General features: G+C 37.5%; 2 protein-coding genes and 1 long non-coding RNA gene across 6 annotated transcripts in view; 2 read left to right on the top strand and 1 right to left on the bottom strand.

Moving 5' to 3' along the window:
- LOC116288963 (uncharacterized) overlaps window positions 1-14,885 on the top strand; it is a 136,290-nt gene that overhangs the window by 24,351 nt on the left and 97,054 nt on the right. The window lies entirely within an intron of this gene.
- Window positions 1-14,885, bottom strand: part of LOC116288671 (uncharacterized) — a 371,660-nt gene that overhangs the window by 305,267 nt on the left and 51,508 nt on the right. The window lies entirely within an intron of this gene.
- LOC148911157 (uncharacterized) lies at window positions 9,976-14,216 on the top strand. Of its 2 annotated transcripts, none has more exons than XM_089029670.1 (3): window positions 9,976-10,833; window positions 11,002-11,233; window positions 11,331-14,216. In XM_089029670.1, exons 1-3 carry the CDS (start codon window positions 10,291-10,293, stop codon window positions 12,653-12,655), a joined length of 2,100 nt encoding a protein of 699 aa, XP_088885796.1. In that variant the 5' UTR covers window positions 9,976-10,290; the 3' UTR covers window positions 12,656-14,216. The 2 variants fall into 2 exon arrangements, with proteins under 2 accessions (XP_088885796.1, XP_088885795.1); XM_089029669.1 differs by having other exon boundaries at window positions 9,976-10,887.

The following is a 14,885-nucleotide window of genomic DNA, read 5'->3' as shown; positions in this document are numbered from 1 at the left end:
GAGAAAAGGGTGCATATCACCAGCTCGTACGAGAACTTGCACCCTCTATTTCTGACTCAACCAATTTCTCACCGGAAACGTCCGCCATTTTGTTCGTTATCATTTTCGCGCAAGATGGACTTTAGGCCCGAAATACGTCATCCACGTGGACCAATCAGATGCAACTTCTAGTAAAATGTTGCGTGACAAGTTGGACGAGTGATAAAAAACGAGCAACAAATCGCAAATTTGTTGCAGAAAGTTGATCTACGTTCTACTTTTCGCAACAAGTTTTCCCAACTTGAAACAAAAGATTTTGTTGCGTGACAAGTTGGATAGATAGGGTAAAAAACGAGCAACATTGTTTTCGAACTTGCACCGCAACAATGTTGCGCGACAAGTTGGACGTTTTTGTATCTCGTATTTCAGCGCCTTAACACTGAATAAGGAACCTGCAAGTAGCAACAACGCACTAGACAATATCTTAACCAAATATCCAACAGTCTTTGGAGAAGGAATCGGAAAAGTGAAGGACATCAAGGCGACATAAAAGTTCAAAGAAGAACCACTGTCAGTGTTTCTGAAAGCCAGACAACTACCATATGCCTTGAGGCCAAAGGTAGAGCAAGAATTAGACGAGCTAGAGAACATGGGAATAATATCCAAAGTGGAAACAAGCAAATGGGCCACACCCATAGTTCCCGTACTCAAGAAAAACGGAAGAGTGAGAATGTGCGGAGACTTTAAGCTCACAGGTAATCCCCAGCTTGCAGTGGACCAGTATCCGTTACCCAGGATAGAAGATGTGTTCGCATCTTTAGCAGATGGAGAAAAGCTCACAAAGATCGATTTGAGGCAAGCCTACCTACACATGGAGATGGAAGAAAACTCAAAGAAGTATTTAACTGTGAATACGCACAAGGGTCTATACCAGTTCAACCGGATGTTGTTTGGAATCGCGTCTGCATCAGCAATATGGCATAGGAGTATGGAACAGATTCTGCAAGGAATACCATCAGCCCAATGCATCCTAGATGACATGATAAAAACTGGTAAGGACAATACCGAAGATTTTGACAATCTGGAAGTGTGTTGAGTCGTTTGCAACAGCACCAACTCAAGGTCAACCAAATGCCAGTTCTTCCAAGATGAGGTCGAATACTGTGGACACAAGATAGACAAGCACGGTATACACAAGACAGAAGAAAAGATTAAAGCAGTGCGTGATACCTCAACACCCAAGAACGTAACTCAGCTTCGTGCATTCATTGGCCTCGTGAATTATTACCACAAATTCCTACCAGACCTAGCCTCGGTAATGAGACCACTCCACCAGCTACTGGAGCATGGTAAAACATGTGACGAAGCCCTCGAGAAGGTAAAAGAGATGGTCACGTCAGATTTGGTATTGTGTCATGATTCCAAGAAGCCTATCCGCTTAGCATGCGACGCGTTACCGTATGGAGTCGGCGAAGTTTCTGTCCCATATCATCGATGGACAAGAAAGACCAATAGCATTCGCTTCTCGCACCTTAACGAAAGCAGAGAGAAACTACTCTCAAATTAACAAAGAAGTATTAGCAATCATCTTTGGAATCAACAGATTCCACACCTAACTTTACGGAAGACAGTTTTCGTTGGTTACGGATCATCAACCACTAGTCACCATCTTCAGCCCAACCAAAGGCATACCAGTGACCACAGCTACAAGACTACAGCGATACGCTATGTTTCAATCGTCGAGATGACATCACAACGTATCAGGGATGTCTCATGTGGGGAATACGAGTAATGATTCCAGACACCCTAAGGAAACAAGTACTGGAGGTCATCCATTCGACTCACCTAGGCGTAGTAAAAATGAAAGCCCTCGCTAGAAGTCACATCTGGTGACCAGGAATCGACTCCGAAATTGAACAGATAACCAAAGCCTGCTCTGGTTGTAACAAGGTACGAAACAACCCAACAAGGTACCATACGCTATGTTTCAATCGTCGAGATGACATCACAACGTATCAGGGATGTCTCATGTGGGGAATACGAGTAATGATTCCAGACACCCTAAGGAAACAAGTACTGGAGGTCATCCATTCGACTCACCTAGGCGTAGTAAAAATGAAAGCCCTCGCTAGAAGTCACATCTGGTGGCCAGGAATCGACTCCGAAATTGAACAGATAACCAAAGCCTGCTCTGGTTGTAACAAGGTACGAAACAACCCAACGAACACCTATACGCTTTGATAATGGACAGCCATTGACAGTTCGAGATTACAGAGGACTAGTGTCACGAATTTGCGCGGGGTTGCTCAAGGTCATAAAACACTCAATCATGAATCTTCCTTCTTTCTCGTTTCCCTTTATTAACCAAATTATTACGAACTAAATACACTAAGATCAAGCCTAATGACATTAAATTTCTTTCGCACTAAAATGTTCTTTTTTTAATTAGAAGCTAATTTTTTAGATTATAACTATATATATATTATATATATTTACATATACTTTTATTTTTTATTTTTTATCTATTTATCTATTTTTTATTTATTTTCTTTTATTTATTTATATATATTCTTTATTTTCTTTTTTACATATCGTTTTTGATTTTACTTATGTATTTCGTAATGCAGTTCCCCATTGTAAATCATTAATGTGACATAGGTTTACTGTCGAAAGAAATAAATATTATTATCATTATAATCCTCTAGTCTTAGAAAATAATTCTAATTATTTAACGAGTTATCAAGAAAAAAATGTTTAACGATAAATTCTAATCTTACTGAATGCTTAAAGTTCACAAGACAGTCAGTGTTCTTACATTTTTTTAACGCCCTTGGCCAACCTTTTAGTTTTTTGATCTTTCGTCTTTGTCGTCTCTTGTATGCTCTCACTTACGTTCCCTTTCTTCTTGATTTTAACCGCTCTAAGTTGCTTCACACCATTCAACTTCTCCTACAATGAAACCAACTGGACTTTTTCCTCCTCCTTTGAGTCGTTTAACTTGCTTTAAATTACTTCTTCGACTCAGTCCTTGTGCTGGTACTTTTAATCTTTTCCCTTTAAGTTAGTTACAGGCTTTATCTGGAATTTCCTTTAAGTTAGTTCAAACCTTTAACTGGAATTAGCTGATCCGCTATCCGCTGATCCATTGTATTCGCCAAGTTTCGTCACTGGAAAAATACACGCACGTTGTTTGTAGAGGAAGCCATTTTGGATTTTCGATCACTTCATAATCAGCAGCATATTTTGAGTATTCTTAGTTTACTTTATGCTCTTTTTATTGGACCTTGAGATATGAGATTGTCGTATTTATCATTAAGTTGATTGAAGAATCGGAAAACAGCCTGGTTGGTCAGGCCCGAAGGGCCATGACCTTAGGATTACAAACCAGCGTTCGGCATGACACAAGTTGGCATCGGAAGCAACGAAGAAGCAACGAATAATCACGAATATCCTCGAAGTTTTAGCGATCTTGCGTCGGTGCAATTTCGGAGGATTCGAGATTGATTTATAGCATTCGAGACGTTTTCGGCATTTTTAACTTTTATAAGGAATGTTCGTGTTTCTGGGGTTCGGGTTTTTCTTCGGAGTCTCCTCGGGAAAATCACATGGAAGAGTCCAAAATGACATCTTACGTGCCATAGACAATCAATGTGCTGCAGCCTTTGACACCATCAATCACAGCATTTTATTAAAAAGGCTTGCAACAAGATATGGCATTGGTGGACTTGCGCTGGAATGGTTCAAGTCTTATTTTCCAATTGTAAGTCATTTGTTAGTGTGGAAAGTGGTAAATCTGATCCTCGTAGCTTTAACAATGGGGTGCCATAAGGCTCTGTTTTAGGGCCTGTTCTTTTCATATTGTATACCTCACCAATTGTTGACATTGTTCGTAGCTATGACGTAAATTTCCACCTATATGCCGAAGACTCTCAGTTGTATATTACCTTTTCCACGTCTTCTCTGTCCCAGCTTGATCTTGCAAAATCAAAGCTTGAATCTTGTGTGGGTGAGATCGACAGATGGATGATGCAGAATAGCTTGAAGATGAATGGTGATGAGACTGAATTGCTTTTACTATCTTCTTCTTCTTATCGTCCCAGGCCTCCTATTGACTCAATCGAAATCTCGGGTCATAACATCTCAATGGCCGCTAAAGCACGCAATATTGGTGTTATATTCGATGAGAATATGTCTCTTGAACACCACATTGCATCAATGTGTAAATCCTGCTTTTTCCACTTAAGAAATATCTGCAAAATTAGGAAACACATTAGTGCTAAGGCCTGTGAGACACTCATACATGCATTCATCTCTCCTAAATTAGATTTCTGCAACTCCTTTCTTTATGGTCTGCCTAAATCCTCTTTACAACTGGTACAGAATGCTGCAGCCAGAGTCCTCACTTTCTCTCGTAAATCTGAACATATCACACCTATTCTATGTAGCCTTCATTGGCTACCTGTCGAGCAGCGAATTCAATACAGAATTTTACTCCTAACTTTCAAAATCTTAAATAACTGTGCACCATCCTATCTTTCCAACTTACTTAAGTCTTATAAACCGCCAAGATCTTTAAGATCTTCTGGCCTTAACCTCCTGTCAAAGCCCTCTCATAATCTTAAAACCTATGGAAAGAGAGCTTTTTCTTGCGCAGCGCTAGCCCCTGAGCTGTGGAATTCACTACCTTCAAATATGCGTCTGTGTACCTCTTTGTCTACTTTTAAACATTCACTGAAAACCTGGCTCTTCAAACAAGCATACCGTGATCTTTAAGATGTAGCCTGTATATAAGAATATGAACCAGATTGTTTAATTATTTTACTTTATTTACTCTATAACTTTTTAACTGGCCATAAGTACTTGATTAATTAATCTTGATTTTTTTTCCTTTTTTTAGAATAATCCGTTATTTATGTATTTTTATTCATTCATTCATTCATTCGTTCGTTCGTTCGTTCGTTCGTTCATTCCATTTATTTATTTATATAAATTGTTAGTATATATTGTAAATAGTTATATTAAGAGCAGATGTCCACTAATATCGAGCAAACTCGAGAATTCGCGGTCACAGTCAAAATTTCGATTTTGCTCATTTTTGGTTTGCTGGAGGGTATTACCGAGTAAACAAACGTGGTGTAATTAGTTTTTCAAAAAACCGCTACAATTCTGAAAAATCCGAGTAAATCTGTTGGCCTAGCGGTGATCTCAAAGTATGCAAATTTTCAGTTGAATCAAACAGGTCCAAGAACAACTAACGCATACAGAATAGGAAAACGATATGAAAACTATATGTTTATAAATTGATAGAAGAGATGTTTGAGACTTAATTGGGTATAAAATAACGGTTTTGGCTATTTATTGAAAGCGGTCAGTTGATATTTAGATATCGAGTAGTATTCACACATAGATCTAACCCTTGCTACGCCAAAAAAAAAAAAATAATCAAAAGCGCAACTTTTGTTTTCTCAATGAAACTCACGTCATGAACCATTTAGATGTTCTTCTAGAACATATCCAAAAATCTGTTTGGGTTATTGTATTTAGGGTTCATACGGAGGCCGTGAACATTGGGTATTTTCGACATATACCGTGACTGAAATCGACAAGTATTTGTTGTTTCTGGTCGCTATATTTTCTCATTGGTTTCTATTTTCATCCGGAATTTAAGCCCGAAAATGCATTTCCTTTAAAAAAATACCTTTTATTAGTAATTTACATTATTTTAGCAGTTACAACATTCGTTTAGGCAGAGTGTCATGAAGTCTTTTTCTTGAGTTTTCATGAGGAGAAATCTTTTAAATTTCAGCAGTAATTTCTAATTGTCAGAAAAATACATTCGTTTGTGGTTTGACCTTTTTTATTTGGGGGGGACCTTTTGCTTTCCTCCCTCCTTCCTTTCTTCCTTCCTTTCTTCCTTCCATTTTTCCCTTGCTTTTCCTTCCTTCCTTCCTATTCCTCCCTCCCTCCCTCATTCGTTCATTTCTATGTTTCTTTGTTTTCTTTGTTTTTCTTTTATTTGTTTTCATGCACTAGTCAAATGAAACCCCCACACCTCGACTGCCAAGAAAGGGTGGGGAATTTAACATTTATGTAGTGTTAAATTCCCCGCCCTGTCCAGGTTACACAGGAAGATGTCCCGGGGTCGGGGGAGGGGACTTCAGTTGACTAGTGTATTACTCCTCCAGCTCAGCTGAGCAGCAAGTCGAACCGAACTTTTAACCAAAATTTTCGTCCAGGAACGTTGTTCTAATTGGGCATGTACATCTTATCATTTGGGATTTTGCAGAATGCCGAAAAACGTGCATGAAACTGCTTTATAATTTGTTTAAAAACATATTAGCGGAGCCCCATACTTAAGAAAAAATGGTAAGCCATCGAGTAGATTTTTCATGGCTTGGCTGACGTCACTTCCGTCCGTCCGTCCGTCCGCCGTCCGTGTACGCAAGAATCCCGATTGGCTGGTTAGATTATCTTTTTATTTGGCGGGAATGTCGACGCGTTGCAACTTTCCGGGTACCACAAAGGTTATAATTCGGCTATTAAACTTTTGTAAAAAACGTTTTACACCTGTTATACGTATAGAAATACCGAAAGAGAACAACACATTTTTATCAAGCTAATTAAGAATATTATAGATTATTTTATATTAGAGGGAATATTAAGGGGAGGGAGAGGAAGGAGAGGGATAGGTAGAGTTAGAGGAGAGGGGGATGGATAGGGATAATTTAGAATATTAGAGGATATGGAGATATTAGAGTAATGTATATGTATATTGATATATGATTTTAGAGATATATAGTGGATTTATATTATTTTAGAGGGTATATGATATTTATATTTATATTTATATTTATATTTACTCTATTTACTCTATTTACGATGGAACCCCTTTCCGAAATCGATATGTCGAAAGAAAGCTCAGAGGAGAATGAAGCCAAAAGAAAGGCCAGAAGTAAAAGAGTTTTTTCGGACGAGGAAAAACTCCGGAGGCGTGAGCAGAGAGAGAGAGAAAACGCAAATCCAGGCGGGACTTCGATTATGAACAAGGAGAACATGATCGTGAAAGAAAAAAGAATATGGGCAAAACTTGACGGATAAACAAAGAGAAAATGAACGTGAAAGACAAAGGAATTTGAGGCAAAACTTCACGGATGAACAAAGAGAAAATGAGCGTGAAAGACAAAGGAATTTGAAGCAAAACTACTAGCTAAGGCGACTCTCAGATGCACAGAAAAAATCACTTTAGGGCAAGTTATAGACCAAAAACAATTTAAAAAACTTTCATGTATTCAAAGATGGATTAAGAAGTGTTCTCCAAGAATTCAGGTGTGTGTTGTTTAGCAAACAATCGTATATTATTATTTTTTGACAAGCATTTTTTCTCGACGAATCGACAAATCAAAGACTTTCCCTCAAAACTTTTAATATTTCTGTAGATAAGCTTAATTTATTTTAATGCTGGAGGAAATATGACATGAAGAGCATATTACAACAAATATTCGTCCTTTGTTTAGCTTTGTAAATCATTAACAATTCGGTTGTTTTTAACCAACTATCATATGTTTTTCGTTCAAGAAAAATTCAGCTTTGTTTGCCTCCTATCGCGGGTCTCATCGGCAAAACAAAGCTGAAGACTTTCATTCAATAATTTTATATCTTTCTACAGATAATTTATTTATATATTGAATGAAATGCAAAATTACACCAAATATTCAACTGTTTATTAAGTTGTTCGAGCTAGCCATGATTATACAAATGAGCTTAAATTTGTGTTGTTGAGAGATGATATTGTATAAAGACCTTGTCTTTCACTTTATAACCAAGCTAAAAAATGTTCAAAAACATTTACAGATGCCAATTTACTGACAAAGAAATTAGTCATTTTGTATTTTGCATTATTTTCTATTTTGTCTCAGTTGTTCGTGTCAAGTTTAATACTGAATGCAAACTTTGCTTTTCGAAAATTTTTGTCGTTCGTGATTTTCGTATCTTTCTCACACATGAAAACAGACATGAAAACTGGTAAAATCGAATCTCAAAATTTAGCATATGGTAAGCTTAGTTTTCAAGCTTCTCGAAAAGTAGTTAATTCTCATATGAAAGAAATAAAATTATTTCAATGAAGTAATTAAGAAAACATTTTCCTTTTAACTGATAACATAACTGATATGATGACACATTTGGTTTTTTAAAAATGTTCAGGGCTTCATTTCTCAAGTTTAGTTAGTTGATGATCTCCTTCCAGGCAATTTTCTCTCTGATGCTACCAAAGCATTTTTTTTTAAATTTTCATTGCGGTAAAAATACATGGACCGGTTTGATTCAACTAAAAATTTGCATACTTTTGAGATCGCCGCTAGGCCAACAGATTTACTCGGATTTTTCAGAATTGTAGCGGTTTTTTGAAAAACTAACTACACCACGTTTGTTTACTCGGTAATACCCTCCAGCAAACCAAAAATGAGCAAAATCGAAATTTTGACTGTGACCGGCCGATGCTCGATATGGCATTGGCTATTTGCTGAGTTAGCGGTTGAGTTGAGTTTGAGTTTGAGTTTGAGTTGAGTTTGAGTTGAGTTTGAGTTGAGTTTGAGTTGAGTTTGAGTTGAGTTTGAGTTGAGTTTGAGTTGAGCTTGAGTTGAGTTTGAGTTGAGTTTGAGTTGAGTTTGAGTTGAGTTTGAGTTGAGTTTGAGTTGAGTTTGAGTTGAGTTTGAGTTGAGTTTGAGTTGAGTTTGAGTTGAGTTTGAGTTAAGTTTGAGTTGAGTTTGAGTTGCGCGATGGGAGGCTTTTACCTGGTCTAGAAAATACTTCTAATTCCATTTTCCGTTGAAAATATGCTTCAAATTTAGAAATCGCCGAATGTTTACAATTCCACTTCACATAAGTCTTTTTATCAAACAATTGCCTTACAAGAGTTGTCGTTCGTTTGGCCATCACCCCACATCTTTGTTATATTGTAATCTCACCTTATTTTGAAGCAAGTGTGAGCTGGTTTTCAGCGATTTTTTCGGAATTTAAAGCTTAAAATCATTGAAAACCTGCAGTTACAATTGCAGAAAGACATCTTAAACAATACGCCATCTTGGTTGGCACAGGAAGCCCAATGCTACAAATACAGGGATCCCGCACATACATAACATACATTGTAAAAGCATTGAGGCGAATGTGAAAAGCGTTATTATGAACACCACATCATTATGTTATATTACCATCATAAATATGGTTCGTGTTCTTCTCGTGAACCTTTTGGACATGTTCACAATGTAGAGTAACAAGCAATCAGTGTGACCTACCGGTACGTAGTTCAACCGGAAGTCTTACCGATATGTCTCTTGGTAGGTAGATCGAGTTAAAAATATTAAAAACAAGTTAAGAGAGAATTCTTCTCGTATTCAAGCAGTGAGCGCCAAAAACGATTTTCTTGAAAAAAGGCTGTTGTACAAGGCTAAAATATTGTTATTCAGAAAGTTTAACTTGATTGGAAGTGGAGATAACCGATGAAAGTGGAATCAAAGTGTTAAAACCCGGGCAAAAAAATTATTCGGAAATGATGTTTAGGCCTTCATTTGCTTATTTCACATATATTTCCTATAAAAAAGCCTGACAAAGCAACATTCTAACACAAATGCAACAAAGCATCTTTGTACAATAGTGACAAAACAATATAACCGTGAAACTTTAGTAATACTAACATATAGCACAATTTCTTGCAAATTCCATTGTTTTCTATTGTTTCATTAGCAATGTTTTGTACTATTTACTAATTAGTGCTTTGCGGATTAATTGTTTGCACTCTAGTACATCAGTTAATAAGTGTTTAAAAAAGGTTTTGAGTGTTAACCAAAATCGAAAACTGGGATCAAAACTCATCCGAAAGTCTAGTTTTTAGCGCTTTTTGCCATTTTTGCTTATTATTGAAAAAAAAAACATTTCCTCTTATTGTGTATCATCGTCAGAATGAGTTTGTCGATAAACACAAAGTATCGCTTGTGTATGGCAAGCCATACCATTCAAAAGTGATTGAGTTTGCAACTGCCTGTTGAGAAATCGACTGATGATTGAGAATGACGGATTGCTAGGATTAAGAAAGAAGACTGATGATTGAGAATCACGATTGATGATTGAGAGTCACGATTGAGGAACGAGAATCACGACCGAGGAACGAGAATTACGACTGAGGAACGAGAATTACGACTGAGGAACGAGAATCACGTGATCTTACCTTGGAGATCTGGGTACGAGAATTTTTCCCGCCAAAAGGCTAGTTTACTCTGCGCATGCGCCATATGGAAATAGCCTTCCAAGACTAAAATGGCTGCTGATAATGGTAAGAAGATTGTGGAGGAAATTTTAGGAAAAGCTTCAGAACTTTCTTCCTTACTTGGAGGAAACCAAAGTTCAAGTACTAGTACTACACAGCAGAGTACACCTAGAGAACCTCCAAGATTTCAGAGACGGTTATTTAGTGGAAACTCGTCACGTCAATCAGGTCGAGGAAAGTTTTACAGAGGGCCCGCTAAAAAGGCAATATCAGGACCATTTATGAGAGATATTATTCTCCTTCCATGTCCAGATGTGTCTAGCGTACCAAGGCAAAGTAAGAGAGTATGGCTAATGGAAAACGGCTATGTTATTTCAGCATTCAAACTGATGAAAGAATGGGCAGAATGTGAAGTTGAAATGAATTTGAGGGAGGCATTCGACAGCAAGCTTCCAAGAGATGTAGACATCCAAATATATATGCCTGTTCACAGTTCATTAGTAAAGCCACCAGTTGCAGCAGGGCAGACTTTGAACGGCATAATGGTTCATAAGATCTTCAAAGAAAAGCCTATTTACATTTTGCCAAATGAGGTATTGTGTGATGAAAGTCCATTTGTTGGTGAATCTTTAAAGAAGGTCCTTAAGGTAAGATAAACTTTATTTTTTCAATCTATGCACCCCCCCCCCCCTCCCCCCTCCACGACCTTGAAACACGATCATCTAATGGACACTTGTTGTTCATGTTGATATATTTAATAGATAGACATAGATGATCTTGGTGATGATGATGAGGAAGAGTTACAGCAAATGATTGAGTTTGCTGATAGCGTAAGTGTTCAACAGTCTATAACTGAGGCAGCCCAAAGTACCAATGGTCTATCTGCACCTCAACCCACTGTGCTAACATCTTCTATAAGTACATCTTCTATCAGTGTAGTGGACCCACCATCCTCTAGCAGCAGAAGCAGTGAACAGCCCAATGAAAGCACAAGTAACCAATTTATGAATTGTTAGATCCATTTCGTTTTATTATTTTATTCCTATGGCCCTCTGTACCCTAATTTTGTCATTCTCTTTTCGTTTTACAGAGGCCAACATTAGCAATCCCCACATGAACTGCTCGGCTACACCCAGAGTGATTTGTGAGAAATGTAGCTGTACATTCCCTTTGGGGGAACAATGCATACGTTGCATACAGAATGAGGAGTTTGAAATGTCATTGGCTAAAGATGCATCCCCACCCTCAGTTCCAGAAGAAGAAGTCTATGCTGAGCCTGATGTTGCACAATTGAGGAATTTTCGCCTTGCTCACCTAATGGGTGTTGAGAATACTTCAGCTGTCCAGGAGCATACAAATCACCCTGGATATGAAATCCTGAGTGATCCACCAGAAGTGCAGGAACCAGCACCACAGGTCCTGAAAATTCATCGTATCAGTATAAAAGCAGATCTTATCAAGGAATTTAAAGATCCAGGCATTTTGCATAGAGAGATAGAATTTAAAATTATTAATGAAAGGGGTGATCTTGAAGCAGGGATTGGTGTTGGTATTGCTCGTGAAGTTTACACACTATTCTGGAATGAATTTTCCATTAGTATGACAATAGGTGAACGGGAAAGGGTACCATTCATCAGGCATGACCACTTCATTGAAGAATGGGAGGCAATAGGTCGCATTTTAGTGAAAGGGTATAACTCTGTGTCCTATTTTCCTACATTCTTTTCCAAAGCATTTATTTGCTTTTGCCTATTTGGCACAGAGGTTACTGATGATTTATTTATTGGTTCCTTCAAGCGTTATTTATCACAACTAGAAGAGGATCTGGTTGAAAGTGTCCTCAGGAATAATGACCTTCCTGGTGAAGAGGAAGAATTTCAAGATTTCCTAGAAAGGTTTAATTGCAGGTCCCACGTCAAAAAAGAAAATCTCATCAGAGTTATCCTTGAAATCGCAAGGCAGGAGCTTGTCCAAAAGCCCCACCTTATGGTTGCAGCATGGCAGCCAATTCTGCAGCAAGGATTGAAGCCATACAAGCAGTTTCAATCAATAGCAGCAGTTTTAGAACTTTATGAAGCACTTAATCCTACACCCAAAAAAGTCCTTGACAGCCTGTCATGCAACCCAACCACTGATGCAGAGAGAGATGTTTTCAAGTTCTTACTTCGTTTTATTAGAGGTCTCGACACTACTAAGTTGGTACAGTTCCTGAGATTCACCACAGCAATGGATGTAATGGGGGGACACAAGCTACAGGTAGCATTTGTTAAGACAGAGGGTTTTAGTTCCAGACCAGTGGCACATACATGCACTCCATTACTAGAGCTTCCATCAACATACAATAATTTTGTGGAACTCAGAGAGGAATTTACTAACATCCTCAACCGAAACAACTGGGAGATAGACATTATGTAGACTGCCATTAGCTTTAAACAATAATTAGTTTTCAAAGTATTATTACTGCTTTTTGTTTCTAAAAACCTTGATGTTTTCATCTCCCTCAGGAAACTCTTTTCATAGACCATTTCAGGGTGAGCACTACTCAGTGTAATGTTGTTGCTTCTATATATATATATATATTTTAAAGTAAGCTTTAGTAATATAGGAAATTACCACTTTATTATCAAAGAATCAATAAGAAATACCATTTTAATGTCCTCAAAGTGGCCTATTAAACATCATCATGTTCTTTTTCACTATAGTTTCTTAATAACAAAGGTGGTATTTCCTTTTTAGAGACTGTATATTTTTTTCTCAGGAAGGCGATATTTGGATTTTCAGCAGAAAAAAGCTGACCACCCCCTCTTCATTGTCAACTTTTTACTTGTTTTGATGCTTTTCATTTTGTAAGTACTGTGTGACATGAATTTTTGTGTACCCTGCTGTATTTAATTTTTTGCTGACTCCATCAAATCCTGCCCTTCTAAAGTAAAAAAATAAACAGTTTGATACCAAATCCTTTAGCACAAAATGTTGGGTTCCTTTCAGTTGGCCATGCGACTCCATTAATTATGTTGCATTTAAAATTAATTGACTGTTGAGAAGTTATAGAAGTTATGTTGACAGTTTATACCTGTTAATAACAAGTAATAATAGTTATAGCTTTTTTTAAGGGATATGTTTAGAATAAGGCAAACCCTTGTCAGTGTTGTTCACTGCATGTCATTTCTAATGCCTTTTATAGGTTTGTTCAATAGTGGAAAGGGTACCTGCTGTAGTTCAATATAAAAGTATGTGTAAAGGGTTGACATTTTAGTAAAAAGAACAGACACTAAGAATCATTGGTAACATGCACAGTATATGAAGCAATATTACAACACTGCTTGTACTATACTTTTAGCATATATATCCATTGTTGCTTTCAATTTTGAAACAAATTATATCAGTATGACTTTTTGTTCCAGTTTAGCAAACCTATGAACAAATATAAACTTCATAGGTAAAATAGTATGTGAAAGCAGAGCAGAATTTTAACACTGCTTATACCTAGATGATTGGACTACAGGTAATGTTCTTTCACTTGTTAAAAATTGTTTGACATGTTAAATAAAACAAAGTGATGTCAGTATATAACATTGTCTTTCATTAATTAATTTGATATTGTTTTGAGAAAATCACAAACTTTGACAAACATGTCTATTCCTGAATTACCATCATCCATCAAAGGGTCTGGAACAAGGTTTTGCAATAAGGTCATTTCTTGAACTGTGAGGTGCATTTCATTGTCAGGAACTACAACACTGTCATCAAGGTTCATCCCAGATAACCCTGAATCAAAATCAATTCCATACAACTCAGGTGTACATTCCTGTAAACATTCAGGGTTATTCATCATACCTGTCTGCCACAAGGCCATTGGCGAGTGGAAGTTTTCAGTGCGTAATCCATGGTAGTTCCACTGACCCACAAATTGGTGCAGTGAGCGCTGTATTCTATGAAGATAGATGTAATGCAGGGCAAAAAGATTTTGCTCACTGTTGGAATCCAGCAGGTTCAGCTCTTCGAGGAAGCAAAACAGGTCTTTGTAATACCTTATGACCACTCTGTTCATTTCTCTCCAAAGTCTTTCTATCCGAACATTATGCACACTCCTGCCTGCAATGAAACTTCCTCTGTTTTCACCCCTGTTATGAACCATGTATCGTGCAACATCCACATTCTCCCCTCCATGATCCCCTCTAACTCGAAGAGGCAGTCCAAAATCTCTTACACCCTGAATAAAGAAATCAAGTACTGTGGATGCCAAATTATTGGTAGCACATTTTAGATAAATAACTGTCCTACTGTATCCATCTATACAACCATGGATAACAAATCTCCAAGCAATGATCTTATGATTACCATCAATGTGCCACAAGTGATTAGGGGCCTCAACATTGTAACGGCGCCTTTGGATTACAGTGCTTCTTCTCAGTGCTCTACTAATAGGATCAGCCTGTCGCAATATAGCTCTTATTCTGCATCTTTGAACAAAAACACCTTTAGATCGTAGAGCGCCACTAATATACGATTCTCCTGCATAAGGGGTCTGCCGAAGTATGTCTGTTACTGTTGACATCAACTCTTCGTTAGAAATATCTGCATAGCTTTCTTGCAATCCATAACATTGTCTTCGACGATAAAGAGTGCTCTCGCTTATACCAAG

The sequence above is a fragment of the Actinia tenebrosa genome, unplaced genomic scaffold, assembly GCF_029948245.1.
Source record: "Actinia tenebrosa isolate PJP-AT-01 unplaced genomic scaffold, QUT_ActTen_1.0 PGA_scaffold14__42_contigs__length_11649687, whole genome shotgun sequence".
Lineage (NCBI taxonomy): Eukaryota > Metazoa > Cnidaria > Anthozoa > Actiniaria > Actiniidae > Actinia > Actinia tenebrosa.
This window is presented reverse-complemented; position numbering and strand designations above follow the sequence as displayed.